Below are 21,336 nucleotides of genomic sequence, written 5' to 3'. Positions count from 1 at the left end.
AGACCTGGGGGTGAAGGAGAAGTCAATCCAGGGTTAGGGTCTTCGTGGCTAAGTAAACGGTTCCAGTGCCTGGTTACCTCAGAGAACAACTCTACAGGGACGAGTTTGGAGTAAAACCGAGCACAGCTACAGCTTTGGACACCGTCTTAAGATGTCAATTTGGCATCCGAACGGAGAGACAGACGATCGTTGTTCAGAAACTGGAGTTGACATAAGAAATCAAAGCTGTAGAGAGGCACTTGGGACTTGTTAGTGTCCAGTGGCATCTTGAAAACTAGGAACCCGGATCAAGCCATTTGAAAAGAGTTGGACCCGGCAGGAAGGAGAAACAAGTTTTCGGGACACAGTCCCAGCGCTTCCTGGAGCAGCAGCCTTGGGGGGTGTGACACTCGGTAGGCGATGCTGCTGCTCTGGCACGACAGCGAGAGCTCCGTTACCCGCAGCTGGCCGGCAGCTGGCCATGAGCTAGCAGGCGACCGCTTACAAAGACACCGGGCTCGTGACAAAGTACTGGCCGCCTAGAAATGGCGGAGGCCGCAGTCAGCGTCACCAGGCGGGATGAGAGCTCGCCACGCGGCGTCTGGGTGCCATGAAGAAACTTCCGTCTCTCCGAAACTCCACCGGAGCGAAAGCCGGGGAGCAGCTTCGTCTACCTGACCCGTAGCCACCGCGGAGAAAGCCGCGGACGGTCCGGTACTCGCCGAGTCTCGCGAGAGAGCACGCGGCCTCGCCCTCCCAGCGTGCCCCGCGCCGCTGCCGCTGCCGCCGCCGCCGCCGCCGCGCCGCGGTTTGAGGGCGGGAGGCTGGGGGAGGGTAGCGGAGCCGGCGCAGCCGCCATGTTGGCTCTGAAGCGGCTGCTGTGAGGTGCCGATTGAGCGAGCGAGCGGGCGGAGCGGCGGCAGCGAGCGCAGCGCGGGATCTGCCTGAGTGCGAGCGGGAGCGACGGCGGCGACGCCATGAGCGGGGGCACTCCTTATATCGGCAGCAAGATCAGCCTCATCTCCAAGGCGGAGATCCGCTACGAGGGCATCCTCTACACCATCGACACCGAGAACTCCACGGTAGCCCTCGCCAAAGGTACGGCGGGGCAGGCCTCGGGCTTGGGGAACGCGGGCCGGGCGCCCCGGCGGCCCTCGCGCTCTTCTTCCTCAGGGGAGGCCGCTCCCTCGCTCCCGGTCCCCCCAGCGACGAGGGCCCGGGGCGCGGCCTCTCTCGGTTCCCCGGGCCGCTTCCTTCCCCGGAGCTCCGCGCCTTCCATCCGGGGAACTCCGGGAACGAATGCGCGGCGCCCGGGGCGGGGCGGGGCGCTCCTGAAGTCCCCGGGAACCCGCCGGAGAACACACCCAGGTTCGTGGCTTCCGAGACCGAAATTCGGTCGTTCCGTCTTCTGACCCGCGGAACAAAGCCGAAGGAGTCCAAGAATCTGTCCGCCTACCTTGAGTTGAATGCGGATGTGTGGGTTCCTCGGCACCCATGTTTCTCAGCGTTCTTCGTCTCTGTTGCTTGCGACGGTGCTCGAGTGAAGTCCCGAGCTGGGTGCTCAAAAGTTTGGGTTTGCGCCGCAGACGTGTGCTCGCGATGGGCCATTGGCACGGTCGAGCCGATCGCATCCGGTTTCTTTCCTCCGTGATTGTTACCTGTTAAATCGAAATTCTGGTGCAACCATCTCTTTAGGGTGCACGTTAAAACGCTGGCTTGCTGTCCCCACGGCCCTCTTTTCTGGAACCCTGGTAGAAAGGAAAGTTCACGTTTGATGATCCAGGACTCTTTGCACGATTCAGATCGAGTATTTCGGGGCGCTGACCGGCTCCGCTGGACGTGTTCCACGGGTAGAGGGTGTTGAGTTAAAGAAGGGGGACCATCCCTACCCCATAGCCTTTAACGTCCGGACGGTCTGTGAGTTTTGTTTCCGTTCACACGTGCTGGGCCTTTGCCAGGAAAGCAAAAAGAAAATAAACTTGAGCTTCAGATCTTAGAGGAAGCCCTACTGCAACGGCTTGTTAAATACTCGGGAGGAGTGTTTCCCCCACACCTGGTGGAATTTTAAGACCCGCCTACTACGCTAGGAAAAGAGGTCTGGGGATAGGAATGGGAGAGTCGTTCCACAGTACCAAACAAGTTTTAATGACCCGTTTTCAGATGTTTTGGTGGACCCTTTTAACAGTATTTTTTTGGGGACAAATAGACGTAGGCAAGGAAATATTTTATGTTGGTGAACCATACCTGCTAGGGATTAGGGGTTCCGTCTGATGGGCAGAGCTCTCGCCTAGAAAGTGGGAGATCTGAATGTCCAATACCAGAAGAGCAACACTTTTAAAAGGTACACTATAAAAGAGTAGGGCGGTATTTTCCACAGTTGCATCGTGGTGATATTTGTGTAATTTTTAGCAATTTACTTTTGAAACATCCTTAAATCTGACACTTCAAAAGTTAAGAAGCCTGCTTTTAAAAAAGCAGAAGGAAGCCTGGCACTGTGCCACTTGCCTATAGCCCCAGCTATTCCAAAGGCTTCTTGAACTAAGGAACTTGGGGCCTGCTTAAGCAATACAGGTGGGTCATCTTAGGAAGCAGATAAATACAGGTATCTCAGTTGATAAGCGTGCTTGCTTACCGTGCATGAGATCCTGGGTTCAATCCCCAGTGAGAAAACTGGGTGTGGGTGGTGCATGCCGGTAATTCCTCTAGGGAGTTGGAGGTAGGAGGTCAGGCATTCGAGATCTGCCTGGTATATATGAAAGCCTCTCAGAAAAGACAACTGAAAAGCCAAGGAGTACCATATATCTTCCTCTCTGCCTTGTAGAGTACTGTACCACATCGCCTGCTTTCATCTTTGTAAACGCTCACTGTACTTCAGGATGTATGACTCTCTTTAGTAGTTATTAAAGACTTCACCAATGGTGTGAAACTGGACATGGTGGCACAAGCCTTTGTCCCAGCATTCAAAAGGTAATGGCAGGTGGATTTGAATTCCAGGTCAACCTGGTCTATTTACAGAGTTCCAGGCCAACCAAACTACTTAGTGAGACCCTGCTTCAAAAACAGCGAGAAAGGCTTGCCCATAATATTTCTTAATTTAGTTTTGCTTGCTTTTTTTAAAATCTGCTTCTTACTAGTGGAGCTTTTGATTCATAGGGTTAGTTTTATTGATTTTTATTAAATTGTGGGAAAAGCTCTCTGAAGTTCTTGGTGCTCTCACCAAGTAATCTAGACACTGGTTGAGAACATTATTTCTCATTAAAGTGGTTTTATAGAGGTTTGGGGGTTTATTTGATAGTCTTATGTTGCTTGGGCTGGCTTCAAACTGGATATACAGTCAAAGATGACTTTGAAGTATTGATGTGCCAGCTTCCACTTTGAACTCTAGTCCTCTAGCCACCACCTAGGTGCTGGAATTATAAGGGATAGTAACTTTCTGAAAACGCTTTTAGTTACATGTGTGTGGTCTGTAGTGATGAGCACATGCAAGTATAGGTACCGACAGAAACCACTGGGTGTCAGGTTTATTAACCCCACCCCCAGCTGGAATTATGGGCAGTTGTGAACCACTCACCACTCGTCAGGTGCTGGGAATCAAACTCAGGCCCTCTAGTAAGCACTCTTTTTAACAGGTGAGCCAAAACATTTTCTAAGATTTCTTTCTCCTCTGTTTCCTCTGGATTGGTCCCTTAGTCATTTGGTTTATTTGAGATAGTCTGTCAGTCTTGTAACGCAGGCAGTCCTAGACCTCTTTGTAGTATCTGTCAGGGATCCTTTGTCTCTGCCCTCCAAGTATTGGTACTGCAGGTGTAAGCCCCCATGCCCAGCCCTTTTGGTTTTTTGAGACAGTTTCTCTGTAGCTTTTGGAGCCTATCCTGGAACTAGCTCTCGTAGACCAGGCTGGCCTCAAATTCAGAGATCCACCTGCCTCTGCCTCCCGAGTGCTGGGATTAAAGGCATGTGCCACCACCGCCTGGCTCCCCAAAATAATTTTTAAAAGTTATTAAAGAGCTGGAGAAATGGCTCAGCTGGTAGGAGCACAACGGTTAGAACTTTGTGTATATAGAATGTTCTACTTTTGGATTTTATTCTTCTCACAGGTTTGGCTATTTGACAGTTAATACTTCGTTTATTTTCAGCTTAGGGTTATTCAGAACAATGCTTTTAGGGAAATTAGTGTTTAAATGCACTGATGTGTTGAAATCATTTTCCGGGGACACACATACTTAGAATTTGAATTGCAGAAACACAGCGAGTGTATTCTTCACTAAGTGACACTAAGTAGTTTTTCTAGTAGGTGCTTACTAGTTTTTATTTCAGTAGTAAGAATTCTGGTTCCATGTGCCTTACCAACAACAGTACTGAGTGCTATAACTATAATTCTTAGCAGCTATAATCTGATGGGTAGGTAGTTCAATGTGGTTTTTATTTATTTTTTTATTGTTTAGATGTATGTGTAGGAACAACTGTGCATATGAGTGCAGGTGCCTACGGAGGCCAGAAGTGTGGCCCCTCGTGGAGCTGGAGTTACAGGTGGTTTGAGCCACCTAATGTGAGTGCTGTTAACCACTGAGCCATCTTCAGCCCTTGAATGTGATTTTAGTCCCTATTTCTCTGGCTACTAATGAGTTTTGAAGGTCTTTCCATATCTAAGCCATTTGATATATATCTTTCCTTAAGTGTCTTTGAAATTTGTCACTGGAGTTACTTTCTGGAATTTTGAGTTCTAAATATAAATCCTTTGATGAATGTATATATTACAAATATCTTTTGTGTAATGGTTTTATTATAGATATTTCCTCATTTTATGTTTATCAGACTTTTAGGACTAGTGGGGTGGTGTTTCTTTTTTTATTTATCCATGTTAATAACGTGATTTTCTTTAATCCAGTGCTATGCTACTTCATCTTTTGTTGTTTTGTTTTTCACAATTAGGTCTATAATGCACCTGAAATTGGTTTTGTGTAGAGCATATAATGTTTAGATCTTTAACTTTAGTAAAGATGCACTTGGCTTTATGGTCTGTACTATAATTGAGGTCTTTTACATGGCTATAAATATAGCATATATATCTGAAACTATAGTTCTTTTGAAACTTGACTAGCTAACATTAGGTATGGTATAGAATTAGGGTGATCATATCTGTGGTTTTGCCTGGTAGAAAGTCATTACTTATGCCTATTTTAATACCATTATTAAAAACGTTTCTCTCTTAATGTTCCAGTTTGGGTAATAAGTTGTATCATCCCACAATAAGAAAGTGGAAGCCTGCTGCAAAGGTACTGGTAATGGTTGGTTTCCCTAGTATTCTGCTAGAGATTTCATAAATTAATTACCTTCTAGAAGGGAAAGCCCAGATAAGTTTGATGGCCTTTGATCCTAACAACCTAGGTAAATGTCAGGAAGTTTTAAAAAGCAATCTGAAATGACGTTGACAGCTGCCTTTAAGTGTGTTTGTATATAATCTGGGTCATGATAGTTTTAGCAGCCTCTGCAGTTTGTAGTCCTGTGTTATTCCTTTAGAATTAAAACATCTGGGGTTGGAGAGATGGTTTGGTGGTTGGATGCAGTGACTGCTCTCCCAGAAGAGCTGGGTTCCCCTCTCAGCGCTCACATGGCAGTTCACAACCATCTGTAACTCCAGTCTCTGGAGATCTGACTCCCTCTTCTGGCCTCCAGGGGACTGACTGCATGTGTGTGGTACACATAACATTCATACATGCAGGCAAAGCTTCCATACACATAACATTTTTAATTAATTTAAAACCCCTAAATAGGAGTATTTAGGGAATTTGCATGAGTGTGTATGTAAAAGAGGAAGTTTTATAGCACATTAGGGAGGTAAACTTTTACTCTGTGACTTAAGTTTTCACTTAGAAGAATCAAGTCAGGATGTTGAAGAGAAATGACTGGCACAAATAATTTGTAAAATAATTCCAGTGTGTTTGCACTGCACCTATGAATGGATATAGTTAATAAACCCAGTATGCTAAATGAGGGAAATTCTTACATAATAAACATAAACAAATTCTTGTGTTTAGTTAGCTATCCCTGGGGAACCTTTTAGGATGCCATCGCAAAGGGAAGAGATGGAAAAAGAATGGCAAGTTAGTGAGTTGCCCTTAAACTTCAAGGAATTTGTGTCGTCCACAAAGGTGGTAAACTGTTAATCATCTTTCATCATCTGCTGAGTTCACTGGCTTAGTTTATCCAATCAAAATCAAAACAATCGAGTTTTACTTTGATTGTTTATGGACCACGTAGTCGTAAATGACTGTCCTAGTGGAGTGAGCAGGAGCATTGCAAGTTCCTATGACTTTTTTTTGAGATAGGGTCTTTTTTATGTAGCTGGCTGACCTGACACTCACTCCCTATAGAGACCATGTTGGCCTCAAATTCATGAGATCCACCCACCTCTGCCTCAACAGTGCTGAGACTACAGCACTGGTCACATGTCTGGTCATAAATTGTGTGGTGGAAAAAATCTAACAACTCACAAAATTGCTACCTCGAACAACAAAGATCTCATGAAATTTAAAGCTCAGATTTCTTTTGTTGCCTCTTTAGCCTGAACTAAGCTGAAAAGCATTGTTGTTGCTGCTATAGAAGCCACAGAAATACAGACTTTTAAGAGTCCCTTTGGTTTTGTTTTGTTTTTTTTTTTTTCTCAAGACATATTTTCTCTGCGTGACAGTCCTGGCTGTTGTAGATCTCGCTTTGTATACCAGGCTGGCCTCGAACTCACTACCTCTGCCTACCAAGTGCTGGGATTAAAGACATGCACCATCGCCGCCCAGCAGCTAACTTCTAGGAGTCTTAACTCGGGTGTTGTTTTTCTTGCAAGATGGATAAGATGAGCCATGACTTTCTGTGTGATAATACTGAAAACAGTCTACACCAGGGGGAAAAAAAAGAAGAGGGAAATGAAATAAGAGTAAAGGAGCTTTATTGACATGGGATAACAGCAATTGCTGAATTTTAACTCAGTGCTACAGTAAGTACAGGTAGTTGAGCTTTTATTCTTCTCCAGGAACACTTTGCCTTTATTTTCTTTAATATTTGTGTAGGTAAAGTGTTGAGTTGGTCAGGCTTATTCTAGTTTTGTGTGTTTCTGGAAGAACATGTGACCCAACAGATTGATTGGAGTACAAAGTACTTGACCATGGCCAAGGGTTTTAGCATTTTTATCTTTTCCTTGGAGATGCAATGCCTTCCTTTTACCCATCCTGATGATTACATAAAGTGTTGCAAAAAATAATCAGCCTAGAATTGGTACTTAATGAAGTAGCAAAGCATTTTTAAGTGCTTAGGAGCTAAAACCCCAAATTCTATCATCCATTCAGCTCTTCTGTCCTACAGTGTCTTGATGTGACAGTCTTTAGATACCCCTCATTCTCACTCATTTCACTGTCTTTATCCTGTTTAAATTTCCTGAGCAGTCATTACAATCAGAGTATTGTACCTTCCTCACTCCACATCCCCTACGTCTCTCTTGTACATATGAGCTTGCAGAAATCACTGCCCTCGTTATATAACCAACTTCACTCTGAATTTACTTAGATTCGCTGACATCAGCAGTCTTAGCCACTTCCTAAGAGTCATGTTTCCATCCTCTACTCTTTCCTATGAGGCTCCTGTGCTCCTTCTCTTTTCTTCAAGCCTTCAACACTTTCTGCCCCTTCAGTTTGTTAACTTGCTTCCTTCTTGACTCAGCAAAGAATAGCAGGCGAAGTACAATGGATAACAGTAATGTGCTATAAATTTCAAATGACTAGAAGCAAGGATTTTGGAAGTTTGACAATAAAGAAGTAAAGGTGAGGAGATAGGTATGTTTAACCTGACTTAAACCTGACTTAAACACACAGTGTGGATCCATGTAACAAAACATTACATGGTACCCCATTAATATGTACAATTTCTATGTTCTTATGTATCAACTTGAAAATAAATAATAGAGCCAGCAATGTGAGTCTATTGAAGACACTTGCAGAAAAGCCTGATGTAATGACCTGAGTCAAATACCTGTAACCTGGGAGCGCACATGGTAGAGGGAGAGAACCAGCTCCTACAGATTGTCCTCTTGGCACATGTGTGTGGGCACATAACTTGCCTGCTAGTTAGTATAGACAAACTACCTTCACCTTCTGCTCGGTCACTTTGATCATTTCTGTTCTCCTTATTGTTTTCTTCTCTAATTGCACTTCAATTTTCCTTGATTGTATCATTTGGGAAATTAAAATATTGTACCGAGCACAAGAAAGAATGCCCAACAGAAAGCAGTTTACAGAGTCAGTATTAGGCTAGGTGTGGAGGCGTGTGCCTTTAATCCCAGCACTCAGGAGGCAGAGGCTGGTGAATCTCTGAGTTCAAGGCTAGTCTGGTCTACTTAGCAAGTTCTAGGACTGTGTAGAGAAGACTCTTAACAACAAAAAGTCAAGGTTAAGTGTTGACTGCTGGACAAGGATAGCAGATTAGACTTTTTTTTTACTTCCTGTTAATAATTCCTATCAAGAATGCACAAAATAAACTCATTTTAAAGCCATAAATCTATAAAAGACCAAGTAGATTTGGGCAAAAGGTAGATAATATTAACAAAGTTTTGGAGGCCAAACAGGAAGTAAATGAGTTTAAAGAACAAATTCTTAATAGAATTTTGTACCTGTAAGGTGGTAGGTAAAGCCAAGAAGTAATCCGATCTGTACCTTAAACCCCGGAAAGGCTCAGGATTGGCAAAGGAAACTAGAATACTACAAAGTAATTGAGGATGTAGATAGAGCTAAAAACTAGAGGGTTAGCTCAGAGTTTGTTCACACCGTGCTCAGACCAAAGTTCCTTCTTCATTTATATGACTAGTTACTTTCTTGTTCATTGGAGATGGTAAAGTAATAATAAAACTGGTTCCAGAGAAACCAAGCACACTGAATGCTGAGACAACTGTGCTCAGTGTGTTCTACTAAGCAGTGCATTTTGGTGGCAGGAATTAGTTCTTTGTGTTTTTGTTTTTGTCTTGTGGGGTTTTTTTGGTTGTTTTTGTTTTGGTTTTGGAGGTAAATGTCTCATTATATAACCCCGGCTGGTTGGGAACTCTGATGACCAGGCAGTGAGAGTCACACAACCATCTCCTCTTTCTTTCTTTAGAAGGGTTTTATTGGTTTACAGATCAGGGAAAGGTGAGGTGGCAGGTGTCTCCATGGTGGCAGAAGTATACAACTGGGACTCCTCCCTTGGTAAAATAGAAACCAGAACTGGAATCTGGCTTTGCAACAGTTCCATCATCCTAGTTTCTTTGTGTCTGGTTAGCCGTATCCATTCTCCTTTCTATTTGGTCTTGTATTCCCTTACAGAGCCCAAAATCAAGTCCACAGCCTTGAACTCTACCACTGAGCAACCATCCCTAGTCCCTGAGTTCCTAATTCATAATTGTATTTTAGAAAGTTACATTTCAAACAATTATACTGAAATTCCCAACTTATTGTCAATTTTACCTGTGTGTATATATGTACATCACATGTGTCTGGTACCCAAGTTAGAAGAAGGTGTTGGATCCTCTGGAACCCAGGTCCTCTCTCCAGCCCTACCTAATGAATTCTTTTTTTTTTAAATCTATTTATTATGTATGCAGTATTCTCGGTATTCTGTCTGCATTTATGCCTGCAGGCCAGAAGAGGGCACCAGATCTCATTACAGATGGTTGTGAGCCACCATGTGGTTGCTGGGAACTGAACTCAGGACCTTCAGAAGGTCAGGCAGTGCTCTTAACCACTGAGCCATCTCTCCAGCCCATCTAATAAATTCTTAACATGCAGTTCACAAGCAGATTTCAAAGTATCAATTCTTGGTCTCCTGAAGTTACATATAAATGAATCTTGTCATGTGTGTAACTTCAGGAAGAGTTCATAGATGCTAGTAGTTTTCTAAGACACAGATGAGTAAAACTTATCTTCTCTATGCCTAAGATAAAAATATTAACATGTGTGTTTACTTTCCTTGCCTCCTTTCTCAGGTTTATTAGTTTAAAATTGTAGTTACAGGTTTTTATTACATTGCATAATTATGTTCTTAGAATCCCTTTAAATGATTTTATTAGGTAATATTAATTTATAGGAAATATTTATCTCATGAGTCAACACCAATTTGTTTAGCTGAATTTTCTTTCTTTTTTTTTTTTTTGGAGGGAGAGAGGTTTTTTTGTGGACTCTGAGGTGTATGTCTATGTCTTAACTATTCCTACTTGTGTGATAGGTTGCATAATCAGCTATCTTGTCTCCTTGTCTCACCTCCTTCCCCTGGTGCTGGGAATAGGATTTAGGGCCTCACACAAGTTAGGCAAGCGTCATATCATCAGGGCATCTCTCTAGGTCCATTTGTTGCCCCCTCCCACCTGATATACTTTTTAAACATTATTCTATAGTTACTCTGGCTACTTTTTCATGGAAGAAGTTTGGTGCCGTTCTGATTTTCATTTCTGTGTAGAGCACATCTTATTATTAAATATTCTTCCTCTGTGTAGTTCTGACTGTCTGGGAACTCACTGCATAATACAGTCTGTCCTTGAACTCAGAGAAATCTGTCTGCCTCTACTGAGTGCTGGGATTAAAGGTATAAGCAAAGTTTTGTAAATAAATTCTGAATAAATTATTTGAAGTCAGGAGACATCACATTGAAGCTAAGAAGAGTTGGCCTTCCTGCCTTTGAGTAAACAATGAATGTAATAAACAGCACCTAAAATTTGCCCTTCTCAGAGTGTGGGAGCCAGAAATTCAAGGACACTATAGGAAGGCTCACACAGTCAACTGACATGGGCTTATAGGTGCTCACAGAGATTGAATAGGCAACCAGGGAGCCTGCTTGAGACTGACCTAGGCACTCTGCATATATGTTACAGCTGTGTGGCTTGGTCCTCTTGTGGAACACCTCACAGTGGCAACTGGGACGATCTCAACTCCTTTCTTGGCTTTTGAGACCCTACTTCTCATTCTGGGTGACCTTGCCCAGCCTTAATACATGGGGAGGTGCTTGGTCTTATTGCAACTTGATATGCCATGTTTTGTTGATACTCATGGGAGATCTGCCCTTTCCTGAATGGAGCTGGAGGAGGAGATTGGGGGGTGGGAGGAAAGGAATGGGCTAGGGGGGTGCAGCCAGGATATAAAATAAACAAATGAATTAAAAATTTTGCCCCTTCTCCTTAAATGTTGCATATTAGTCAAACCTTTGTATTTAAAAGAAGGGTTTAGAGGTAGAGGTCTATGATCACCTTGCCCTTTGCTTGGGGCCCTGATGGTACAAATGCCCAATACCAGGAACTTGTGGCAGATAGAAAGCAGATAGAGAAGAGCTGGGTGACAGGATAGGTTTTCACAGGACATGGTCTTATGGATTTCTCTGCTAGGACCTGTTTGCTGCTGTTCGGGTTTCATAATAGTGCTGTCACAATGTGACTCCTTGGAGGGATTTGTCTATTTAAGTTACAGCCCTCAGGATCCAGTTGCTCCCCCAAAGCCCATCAGCTGGCAGTCAACTACCCACTACATTTCATATCAAGCCATAACATATTAGATGCTTTTTGATTCACTGCATCCCCAGTAGCCATCCTATCCAAAACTGTCGTCGGTCATCTCTTTCCTGGCCCACCATGGTCCCTGTCATGTCTCTCTGAGAAACACTCTTCCTGTGATATTTACTCTTATTACTCACTGCTTCTCACTGCTTTGTTTATCCGTTTTTTCATTTCTTAATATGCATGCATCTCTGCCCTGGGAAGTTCACCCTACCCCAGTATGCCAGAATTATCTTGGACTCTCAGTTCCAATGTTGCACAGTGAAAACAGCTCTTTGGTCTTCATATGATTTCCTTTAATCCTCATTTTTCTCATTCTTATCATTCTTTTCGGTTTTTCGAGGCAGAGTTTCTCTGTGTAGCAGCCCTAGCTGTCCTAGAACTAGCTCTGTAGACCAGACTGGCTTCAAACTCATAAAGATCTGCCTGCCTTTGCCTCCTGAGTGCTGGGATTAAAAGCATTCACCACCACTGCCTGACTGATCTTGTCATTCTTTATGAGAGGAATAACCACTTAGCAAGCAGTACAGTCTATGTATAGAGTAGCTGAATTAGCACTTGTAGTTCCTGGTTTGTTCCCAAATTGGGGAAGGAGAGGATTAAGTCCCTGGCAGTTAGTGCTCCCTGTCAAGTTATTGTACACCCATGGCTTTCCTGGGTTTTCTTCTGATACATTTTCAAGGTCTGTTAATACTGATTTGTCTTCACATATAAGAGGAGTCCAGAGGCTTACCCATTGCTCTTGGTTTCTATGGCCACATCTGCTTCATTTTAATGGCAGGTTAAGGCTTTCCTGGAGTGTGGTATAGGGAGCCATAAAAAGTATTCATCAATAAAGTGACTTATCAGGGTCTAACTTGGGAAGTTCATACTGACAGCATTGCATAAGGCCTGATTATCTGAAGGGGAAGCTGTGATGGTGAGGTCAGTGTACTGTTTAAAGAGGTTAGGGAAGAGGAAATGTAGGCTTAAACCTAGTTTTGTACTTACCAAGCTTCATCTTTCTGTTTCACTACCAGACCTCAGTTACTTTGTACAAAGCATGTTAGCTACTTGTTGATCACATGAAAGGTACTTTTTTCAGAAAAATTTTGCCTAGTTGGAAAAACTAGTTCAAATTTTGATAAGTATTTATTTAGAAGACAATGGAAGGACAATGGGGGGTGCTTTTTTGTTTTGTTTTGTTTGTTTTTCCAAAACAGGGTTTCTCTATAGCTTTGGAGCCTGTCCTGGAACTAGCTCTTTTTTTTTTTTTTTTTTTTTTTTTAATTGCCAGAACCTTACATGATCTGAAGTTGACAGTCCTTTATTATTATGTATACAGCATTCTGCCTGCATGTATGCCTGCACACCAAAAGAGGGCACCAGATTCAATCATAGATGGTTGTGAGCCACTGTGTGGTTGCTGGGAATTGAACTCAGGACCTCTCGAAGAGTAGCCATCTCTCCAGCCCCTGGAACTAGCTCTTTTAGACCAGGTTGGCCTCGAACTCATGAGATCTGCCTGCCTCTGCCTCCCAAGTGCTGGGATTAAAGGTGTGCGCCACCACCAACTCCCAACAGGGGATGCTTTTTGAAGCATGGTCTTGCTGTGTAACCCCCACAGGCCTCAAATTTAGAGTCTTTTTTCCTCAGCCTTCCAAGTGCCGGGATAACCTTTCTCAGGTGTAGTAATAGGAGCGGCAGGCTGCAGCCCGGCCTCTGCACGGCTAGCTTAGCCGCAGAATAATTACATGGAAACTGTATTCTTTTAAATACTGCCTGGCCCATTAGTTCAAGTCTCTTACTGGCTAACTCTCACATCTTGATTAACCCGTATCTAATAATCTGTGTAGCACCACAAGGTGGTGGCTTACTGGTAAGATCTTAACCTGCATCCATCTTGGAGAGGAGAGCTATGGTAACTGCCCTCACTGCCTTCTTCCCAGAATCCTGTTCTGTTTACTCCACCTACCTAATTTTCTGTCCTATTAAAGGGCCAAGGCAGTTTCTTTATTTAACCAATGAAATCAACACAAAACAGAAGACTCTCCCATATCACTCAGGTGTGTTTATATCAGTTTTCTTTAGCCGTCCTGTATTCTGTGGAAATGTGTTGGGCTCTCTCTTAACTGACAGGTCGTTAGAGTTTACCTTGTAATAAACAGATCTGGGGTCATTATTGTTAGTATGTCACCATGTAAAACCTTAAGAGTGGCCAGGTGGTGGTGGCCTACTCGGGAGGAAGAGGCAGGCATATCTCTGAGTTCGAGACCAGCCTGAAACTACAAGAGCTAGTTCCAGGACAGGCTCCAAAGCTACAGAGAAACCCTGTCTCAAAACAAAACAAAACAAAAAAAACTTAAGAATGTTTTGGATTTTAACATTTCTGGGTTGTTACTCTGATGAGGGAACCTAGTGATGAATGGACGCCTGAAAGAAATCCCACACTAGCTCAGAATTGAGAAATAGATATTTATTTAGGGGTAAACTTACAAATCAGAATTCTCTGCTTGAATGGTGGACAGCGATCAAATTCCGCAGTCCAACAATCCGAACGAGCAGCCGGCAAAAAGGAAGAGGAAAGAAAAGGGGCAGATGCAGGCTCTGTATCCTCTTATATAGTATAAGAGGCCACGCCCCAATAGGCGGGCAACCACCAGCTACAAGCCTTCCTACAGCATTACTCTAGGAATTTTTATCTTTGACAGAATCTGTTTGGTTGTCTGTCCTGCTACATTTTTTTTTCTCTCACATACCTTTAGTATGTGCTGTCTTCAATAAACAGGAAGAAAGTTTGGGGGTTTGTTGTTGCTTGTTTTTTGTAATTCACTGTATTCACCTAGATACAGGTTGAGCTGTTTCATTAGGCCTTGGGAAGCCTTATTGAGCCCTCGATTTTGCAGGAGGGCCTTGACTTTACCCAGTCTATTTCAGAACAAGGTGATGGGCAGCTTTGAGGGCTGGGATATTATTATTTGTGGTGATGATGAAGATGGATTAAGATTTATTTTTATCTGTAATTTTCTTAGTTCTGTTTTCTATTCTTCGTTATTCTGTATAGAAAAGGTCAAAGTGGGGACTGGAGAGAGAACCCACTGGTAAAGAGCAAGTACTCCTTCTGCCTTGGACCCAAGTTTGGTATCTGTATTCCGTCCATATAAGGTAGCTTACAACTACCTGTAACTCCATCTCCAGGGCATCTGATGCCCTCTGCTCTCCTACATGGGCATTTGTACTCACAGGCATGTACTAAAACACACACAAGTACACATCATTTAAAATAAAGCAGATCTTTTTTATCAAAAAGTTACAGTGTGAACCTTTTTTATTTATTTATGGTTCCTGCCTGCTGACATACCATTTGGCTGTGAAGAGAAGGCTGGGAGAGTGCTGCTCAGCTAAAGCTTCCTGTATCAGTTTCTCTTAGTGTACCTGTGTCCCGGCCTCCATCCACCCATTTGGGTGTGAGAGTGAGATTGTCTGTGGAGAAGGAGTGGGCAAGGGATGCTACTTGTTCTGCCCTATTCTTTCAGTTTGTACTAAGTCTAAATGATTGTCCTTTTTGAGACCAGATCTCACTTACTGTGTATCTAAAGTTGCCCCCTCAATATAGATTACAGGAATATAGTATAGTGCCATGCCTGGTTGTTTAGGTGTTCGGTTTTCTCAGACAGGGTCTCACTGTCATGCTGGCCAACCTTGAACTTGTGTGCAATTTAGAAGAAGAAAATAGGACATTATAAAACCTAAACTTAAATAGCATTGATTTTCTTTCTTTTTTGTTTGTTTGCTTTGGTTTTTCAAGACAGGGTTTCCCTGTATAGCTTAGAAGCCTATCCTGGAATTCGCTCCATAAACCAGGCTGGCCTCGAACTCATAGAGATCAGCCTGCCTCTGCCTCCCAAGCGCTGGGATTAAAGGTGTTCGTCTCTACCGTCTGGCAACATTGGTTCTCAATCTAACTATGGATCAGTTTTATGAAAAATTAACTGCTAGTCTATCTCTGCCCTTCACTCATTTACTCTTGCCATGAGCAGTTTGTGATATTTGATGTTTTCTTATTTGGAACATCACATGGATGCTGATATTTTCAGTAGTCTCCTAAGTCAGGAGTCCTGAAACTAGTGTACGAGACTCAGGAGAGTGTCTTAACATGCAGATTCCCAACACTGCTCTCAGAAAGTAAATTAATGGAGTTCATTTATAGCCTGCTTACATTGCATGTGATCCACAGTTTAACTTTGACTAATTCCATCTTTGGTGTTAAATGCTGAGAGTTACTATATAGCAGCTGTTTTAGGTCATGAGCATTTTAATCTTGCCCATGGAAACTCAAATGTTCACCAAGGGAAATATTGCCTCTGTTTGCTTCTCCTTGCCTCAAAACTTAAACTTTGGATTTTGTGGACTGCAAAAATGTTGCCATTCCTTCCCCTATCAAGAACTATGGTATAAGTTGTCAAATCTTTATTTTGCTGAATGAAAACACTAAAAATAAAATAGAAATGAGAAAAAAAAAGACGTTTTCATACCTAAAATGAAGTACTCCTTTGAATTATTTTCTGAGAACAGTGTTCAGAATCTGCACCACCAAGCAGCCACCAAAGATAAGAGTAAATTGTGAGGGTACAGCCTCATAGCACTGGACTCTTAAATGAGTACGTTCTACTTTGAGCAAAATGACTTCTATTTTCTTCTTCCAAAAATTTTTGTCTATATATTAATTAATACTTTCTTATGAATGGTATTTGAGAAAGATGCTTGGTATTTGAAACAGAATCCTTAGGCCCTGCCTAAATATAATGAGTAACAAATATATATCTCATGTCCTGTTTTCTCACCAGTTCGATCCTTCGGTACAGAGGACAGACCAACAGACCGTCCAATACCACCTCGAGATGAAGTCTTTGAGTACATTATATTCCGGGGGAGTGATATCAAAGACCTCACTGTTTGTGAGCCTCCAAAACCACAGTGTTCTTTGCCTCAGGACCCAGCTATTGTTCAGGTATTTGATAGTAAATTGCCTTTGAGTGGTATAGTTATACCTGGTTAGCCTTGGCTTTTTCCTGTTCCGTTGAAATTTCATATAGTTTACTAGTTAGAAGTTACTTGGATGTGTAAAATTACTTGGATATTTTCTTCTATAGGTTTCTTTGGGGATCATAAGTTGAAGCTGATAAATAAATAGCTGAAGAATTTAAATAAATTTTACAGTAGTTTCTAGTTTCAACGTTACTACATTGTTATGCTGGCTAATATTTTTCATAGTTAACTGCGTAAGACTTAATACAAAGCACAGACACTGCACATAAAATAGGTCCTTTTTCACATAAAATGGTGCTTTTTGAGCTTGATACCCATACTTCTTTGCTTTTTTTAAGTGAAAAAATTGAAAAGCAAGAAACCACAGTTTGAATGGATCCAGGTAGTAAGACTCCAGAATCTAGGACCTGTGCCTCTACACTATGTGGATAGTGGTTCACATTTCAAACTCTGGTGATAATAGCTACTCTGGGATAAAATAACTAGGTTAAGTAGAGGGGGTGCTAAATCATAGTATGTATTATACTATTATGCAATGGTATATAATGAGATACCACAAGCAAGAAGGGTTTTAACATAAATTCTTTAAGGTCCCAAGTTAAAAATTAGACTTAAGTATTCTTAGAATTGAATCTTTACATATTTCATTAAAGATGGATGCACCGCTGGGCAATATTGCCCACACTTGCAGCCCCAGCACTTCAGAGGTAGCCATGACCATGGTGTGCACATCAGGAGATGGAGGATTTTCTCCACTACATGCGAGCTTGAGGTCAGACTAGGCTACAGATCTTACCTAGAAATAAAAAAGAAACAAATGGGGGGGGGGGGGCTGGACAGGGAAGGAGGGTTGTAGTCTTCTCATGATTTGTTTCTTGAATTCGTTTTATTTGTAATCTTTTTTCCTCTCATAAGTCTGTCATTTTCCAATGTATTTGTTGGTTTTTCAACAAGTCACATATGGGAAAGTTTTAGTTTTCCAGAAATTAATTACTCTTAGACTTACCTTTCCAAAGATTTTTCTTCTGATTATTAAAGGAAAATATCTACTTTAACCCATCTAAGTGAAAATGAGGCAAAGAGCATAGCTCAGTAGAGTTCTTGCCTGGCATATTGAAAAGTCTTGTTTCCAATCCAGTGCCAGAGCTGGAAAAAGAGAGAGAAAATATGAAAGTTATTAATAACTATTAAGGAAAGTACTTTGATAATATTTTTTTCTAAATATAAAACAGGCTTTTTGATAAGGAACTAGAACTTTCAGCCTTGCAGCAAAAACTATATATTTGTCTCCCTTCTTAATTTTTTTTTTTTTTTTTTTTTTTGGTTTTTCGAGACAGGGTTTCTCTGTAGCTTTGGAGCCTGTCCTGGAACTAGCTCTTGTAGACGAGGCTGGCCTCGAACTCACAGAGATCCGCCTGCCTCTGCCTCCCAAGTGCTGGGATTAAAGGCGTGCGCCACCACCGCCCGGCTCCCTTCTTAATTTTTATTTTGGGGCAACAAAGTCTGAAGTAACCCTAAGAGAACATGAGTCTTTTAGGTTGAGAAAGAAGAGACACACTGTAATAGAGGTGGCTCCCACACCGGCACTGCTGTTACTTTACTTAGTGGCACCATTCAGTTACCAGTCACCTTGAGTAATCAGCTTCATGGAAATAGAAAAGCGTAGGTGAACAGAAGTCAGAATGGTATTGAATGGCTTCTTCCAACCATAAGTTCACTTTGCTTGTTTTCATTCACTCGTACAACCCCGTGTATTGAATACCCAGCATGTGCATATGTGATATTAGCAGAGAACAAAAGGTAAGGTTCAAACTAGCAAGATAATAAGTTAAGGTTCCATGGTGCCAAGCCTGATGACCTGAGTTTTGTCCTCAGATAAACAAGGTAGAAGAGAACTGACTCCCACACACTATCTTCTGGTCCTTTATATACATGCCGAGACACCCTCCCCTAAACACGCTCATAATAAATGTTCTTTAAAAAAATTTAAGGCCTTACCATAAATTAGCTTATAGCCCTGTAGTCTTTAATGCAATTCATATTTGAATTGTAGAATAATTTATAAGATCGATTAACTATATGTGTATTACAGTATATATTTTTATTTATTAAGTTATTACTAAATTTTATTACCCATAAAAATACCTTAAAAGGGAGAAAGGTTTTATCTTGGCTTACAATTTCAGAACATTTAGTCCACTTGTTACATCTATTATTTGGAGTCTGAGGGGAAACACACTGTCATGGCAACAGGAGTATATGGCAGAGGCTGTTTACCTCATGGTGGCCAAGAAACAAGGAAAGCATGTCAGTGATAGAGGGTATCCCGTCTTCATTCTCTTTCATTCCATCTGGATTTGAAGCCTATTGATGGCGTCCCCATTCAGGATAGATTTCTTAAAAGATTAGCTCTGAAGAAAGCTTTCACAGACATACCAAGGTCTGATTTACTGACCTCCTAAGTACATCTCAGTACAATTAAGTTGACTAGATAAATCATCACATTATAGTTTATTATAAAATCTTTCTTTACTTAATCTAGTGATGTTAAAACATAACCAACTTTATGTAGGATGTTTGTCTGTATCCCCTTCTTTGAATTCCGCAGTGAACCTCAGATGATTGAAAATAAGACAGGTCTGGAGAGATGGCCCACTTGGGAAAGGCATTTGGAACCAGGTCTAATGGCCTGAGTTCAGTTCTCAGAACTCACAGAGTGGAGGGAGAGAACAGCCTCTGCAAGCTGTCTTCTGACCTGTGCATGAATGCATAAACAATACATATTAAACGAATGAATGGATGTAAAAATAAAGGAAAATTGTAAGTGAGAGTTCTTTTTATGACAGTACCAGACTACAACCCTTTATTCTGTTTATTTACTTATTTTGAGGGAGCGAGGAACTCAGGTCTCTTGTATCACTGTGTAGACCAGGCTGGCATCAAACTCACAGATCTACCTGTCTCTGCCTCCCAAGTGCTGGGATTAAAGGCTACACCACCACTACCAGAAAGTGCTTTTTCTATAAGCAATTGCTTTGTAATTATTTATTCCCTGTTACAATTAACAGTCAACTGAAGTCACTGCTCATGTGTTTCCTAAATCTATTATAAAACTAAACTCAGAAGAGAAATTTATCATAGAGAAAGTATTTCTAAATAGCATTAAATATGACTGGTTCGAGAAGACATATTGGGCAGAGAGATAGCTTAGCAGTTAAGAGCACTGACTGCTCTTACAGCAGTCCCAAGATCATTCCCAGAACCCACATGGAGGCTTACAAATAGACAAATATTGAAATAAGGTTGACTTTTTAATAGTAAGTATAAACTATAAGTCATTGTGATTGCTTTTTTGTCTAACAGTTAAACTTAGCATGTTTTTTTAAAGGCTAGAAAAATGCGAGTCTTTATTATATACATGTTGCTTAGAACTTAGAATAACCTATGGATTTCTTTCAGTCCTCACTAGGTTCATCATCATCTTCATTCCAGTCAGTGGGTTCCTATGGACCTTTTGGCAGGATGCCAGCATACAGTCAGTTCAGTCCAAGCACATTGGTTGGACAGCAGTTTGGCGCTGTTGGTGTTGGTATGTGATGACATTTTTTTCCTTTTTTTTTTTTTTGTCTCAATTTCTTGACCATAAAGGTATAAAAGATATCTTGCCAAAATGTTGTTTGATCTTTGTTTTATGTTTGTAAGGTGGGCATGGTGGTGTATTTTATAATCCTAGCACTTGGAAAAGGGAGGCAGGAGGATCAGAAGTTCAAGGTTATTCTCAGAAACAGCAAGTGTAAGGCTAGCCTAGAACACATGTGACATTGACTCAAAAAAAAACAAAAACAAAACAAAACAAAAAAAACCTAGGGCTGGAGAGAGCAGAGGTTAAGAGCACTGACTGTTCTTCCAGAGGTCCTGAGTTCAATTCCCAGCAACCATATGGTGGCTCACAGCCATCTATAATGAGATCTGGTGCCCTCTTCTGGCATGCAAGCATCCATGGAAGTAATGTTGTATACATAATAAATAAATCTTTAAAAAAAAAAAAAAACGCTTATACTCTTTAATGTATGAAGTAGTAAATGTATCAAAATGCATTTAAGGAGCTGGAAAGATGGTTTAGTAGTTAAGACTACTTAACTGCTCTTAATATAAGACCCTGGTTCAATATCCAGCACTCACACTGTCTCTAGCTCCAGTTCCGGATGACTCGGTGCTCTCTTCTTGCCTCCTAGAGTCTTCCACATACACATGCACATATTCTCAGGCACACATTTAATAAATAAGCATTTAACCCACCAAACATATTAGCTCAGAGCAACACAGTCCACAGTTTAAAACATTTAATCTAGCACAAAGCACACTTCTCATGAAATGTAGAATTTCATGTGTGAATACAGATGACATATGCAAACATGGTGGGGTGTGAAAACCTGAAGAATTTTTTAAAAAACAAATTGCTGGCCTGATTGCACAGCACATGGGGGCTATTTGCTCCTCTGATCACATAACTGACCGAGAGCTGCAGCTTGCTGCTGTCCAGCATCATAGAAGAATATCTTACTTCATATGGCTAGCCTAGGAAACAATCTAAAGAATAATTTCAACTGAATAAGCATAGTTTTCTATAACTATAGAGTTATTGTAGTCAGCCCGTCCTGAATTCGGTGCTATCTTTACTATTACTATTCCTTCATAATAGCTTTATTTGCCTTTCAGTCTGCTACTTTACATTATTGAATTTCATTTTATAATGAGAACTTCTAAAAATA

The 21,336-nt window shown here is 41.6% G+C and overlaps 1 protein-coding gene across 4 annotated transcripts in view; it reads left to right on the top strand.

The window, feature by feature from the left end:
• Window positions 1–815: 815 nt before the first annotated feature.
• Lsm14a (LSM14A mRNA processing body assembly factor) overlaps window positions 816–21,336 on the top strand; it is a 45,979-nt gene continuing 25,458 nt past the window's right edge. For all 4 annotated transcript variants that reach the window (XM_057762093.1, XM_057762094.1, XM_057762091.1 and 1 more), the window contains exons 1-3: window positions 816–1,077; window positions 16,363–16,526; window positions 20,024–20,153. In XM_057762093.1, coding sequence (XP_057618076.1) covers window positions 957–1,077; window positions 16,363–16,526; window positions 20,024–20,153 — 415 coding nt within the window. In that variant the 5' untranslated portion in view covers window positions 816–956. The remainder of the gene's footprint in view (window positions 1,078–16,362; window positions 16,527–20,023; window positions 20,154–21,336) is intronic.

The sequence above is a fragment of the Chionomys nivalis genome, chromosome 2 (genome assembly GCF_950005125.1).
Source record: "Chionomys nivalis chromosome 2, mChiNiv1.1, whole genome shotgun sequence".
Taxonomy (NCBI): domain Eukaryota; kingdom Metazoa; phylum Chordata; class Mammalia; order Rodentia; family Cricetidae; genus Chionomys; species Chionomys nivalis.
Note: the sequence above shows the minus strand (reverse complement) of the source record. Positions and strands in the feature narration are given on the sequence as shown.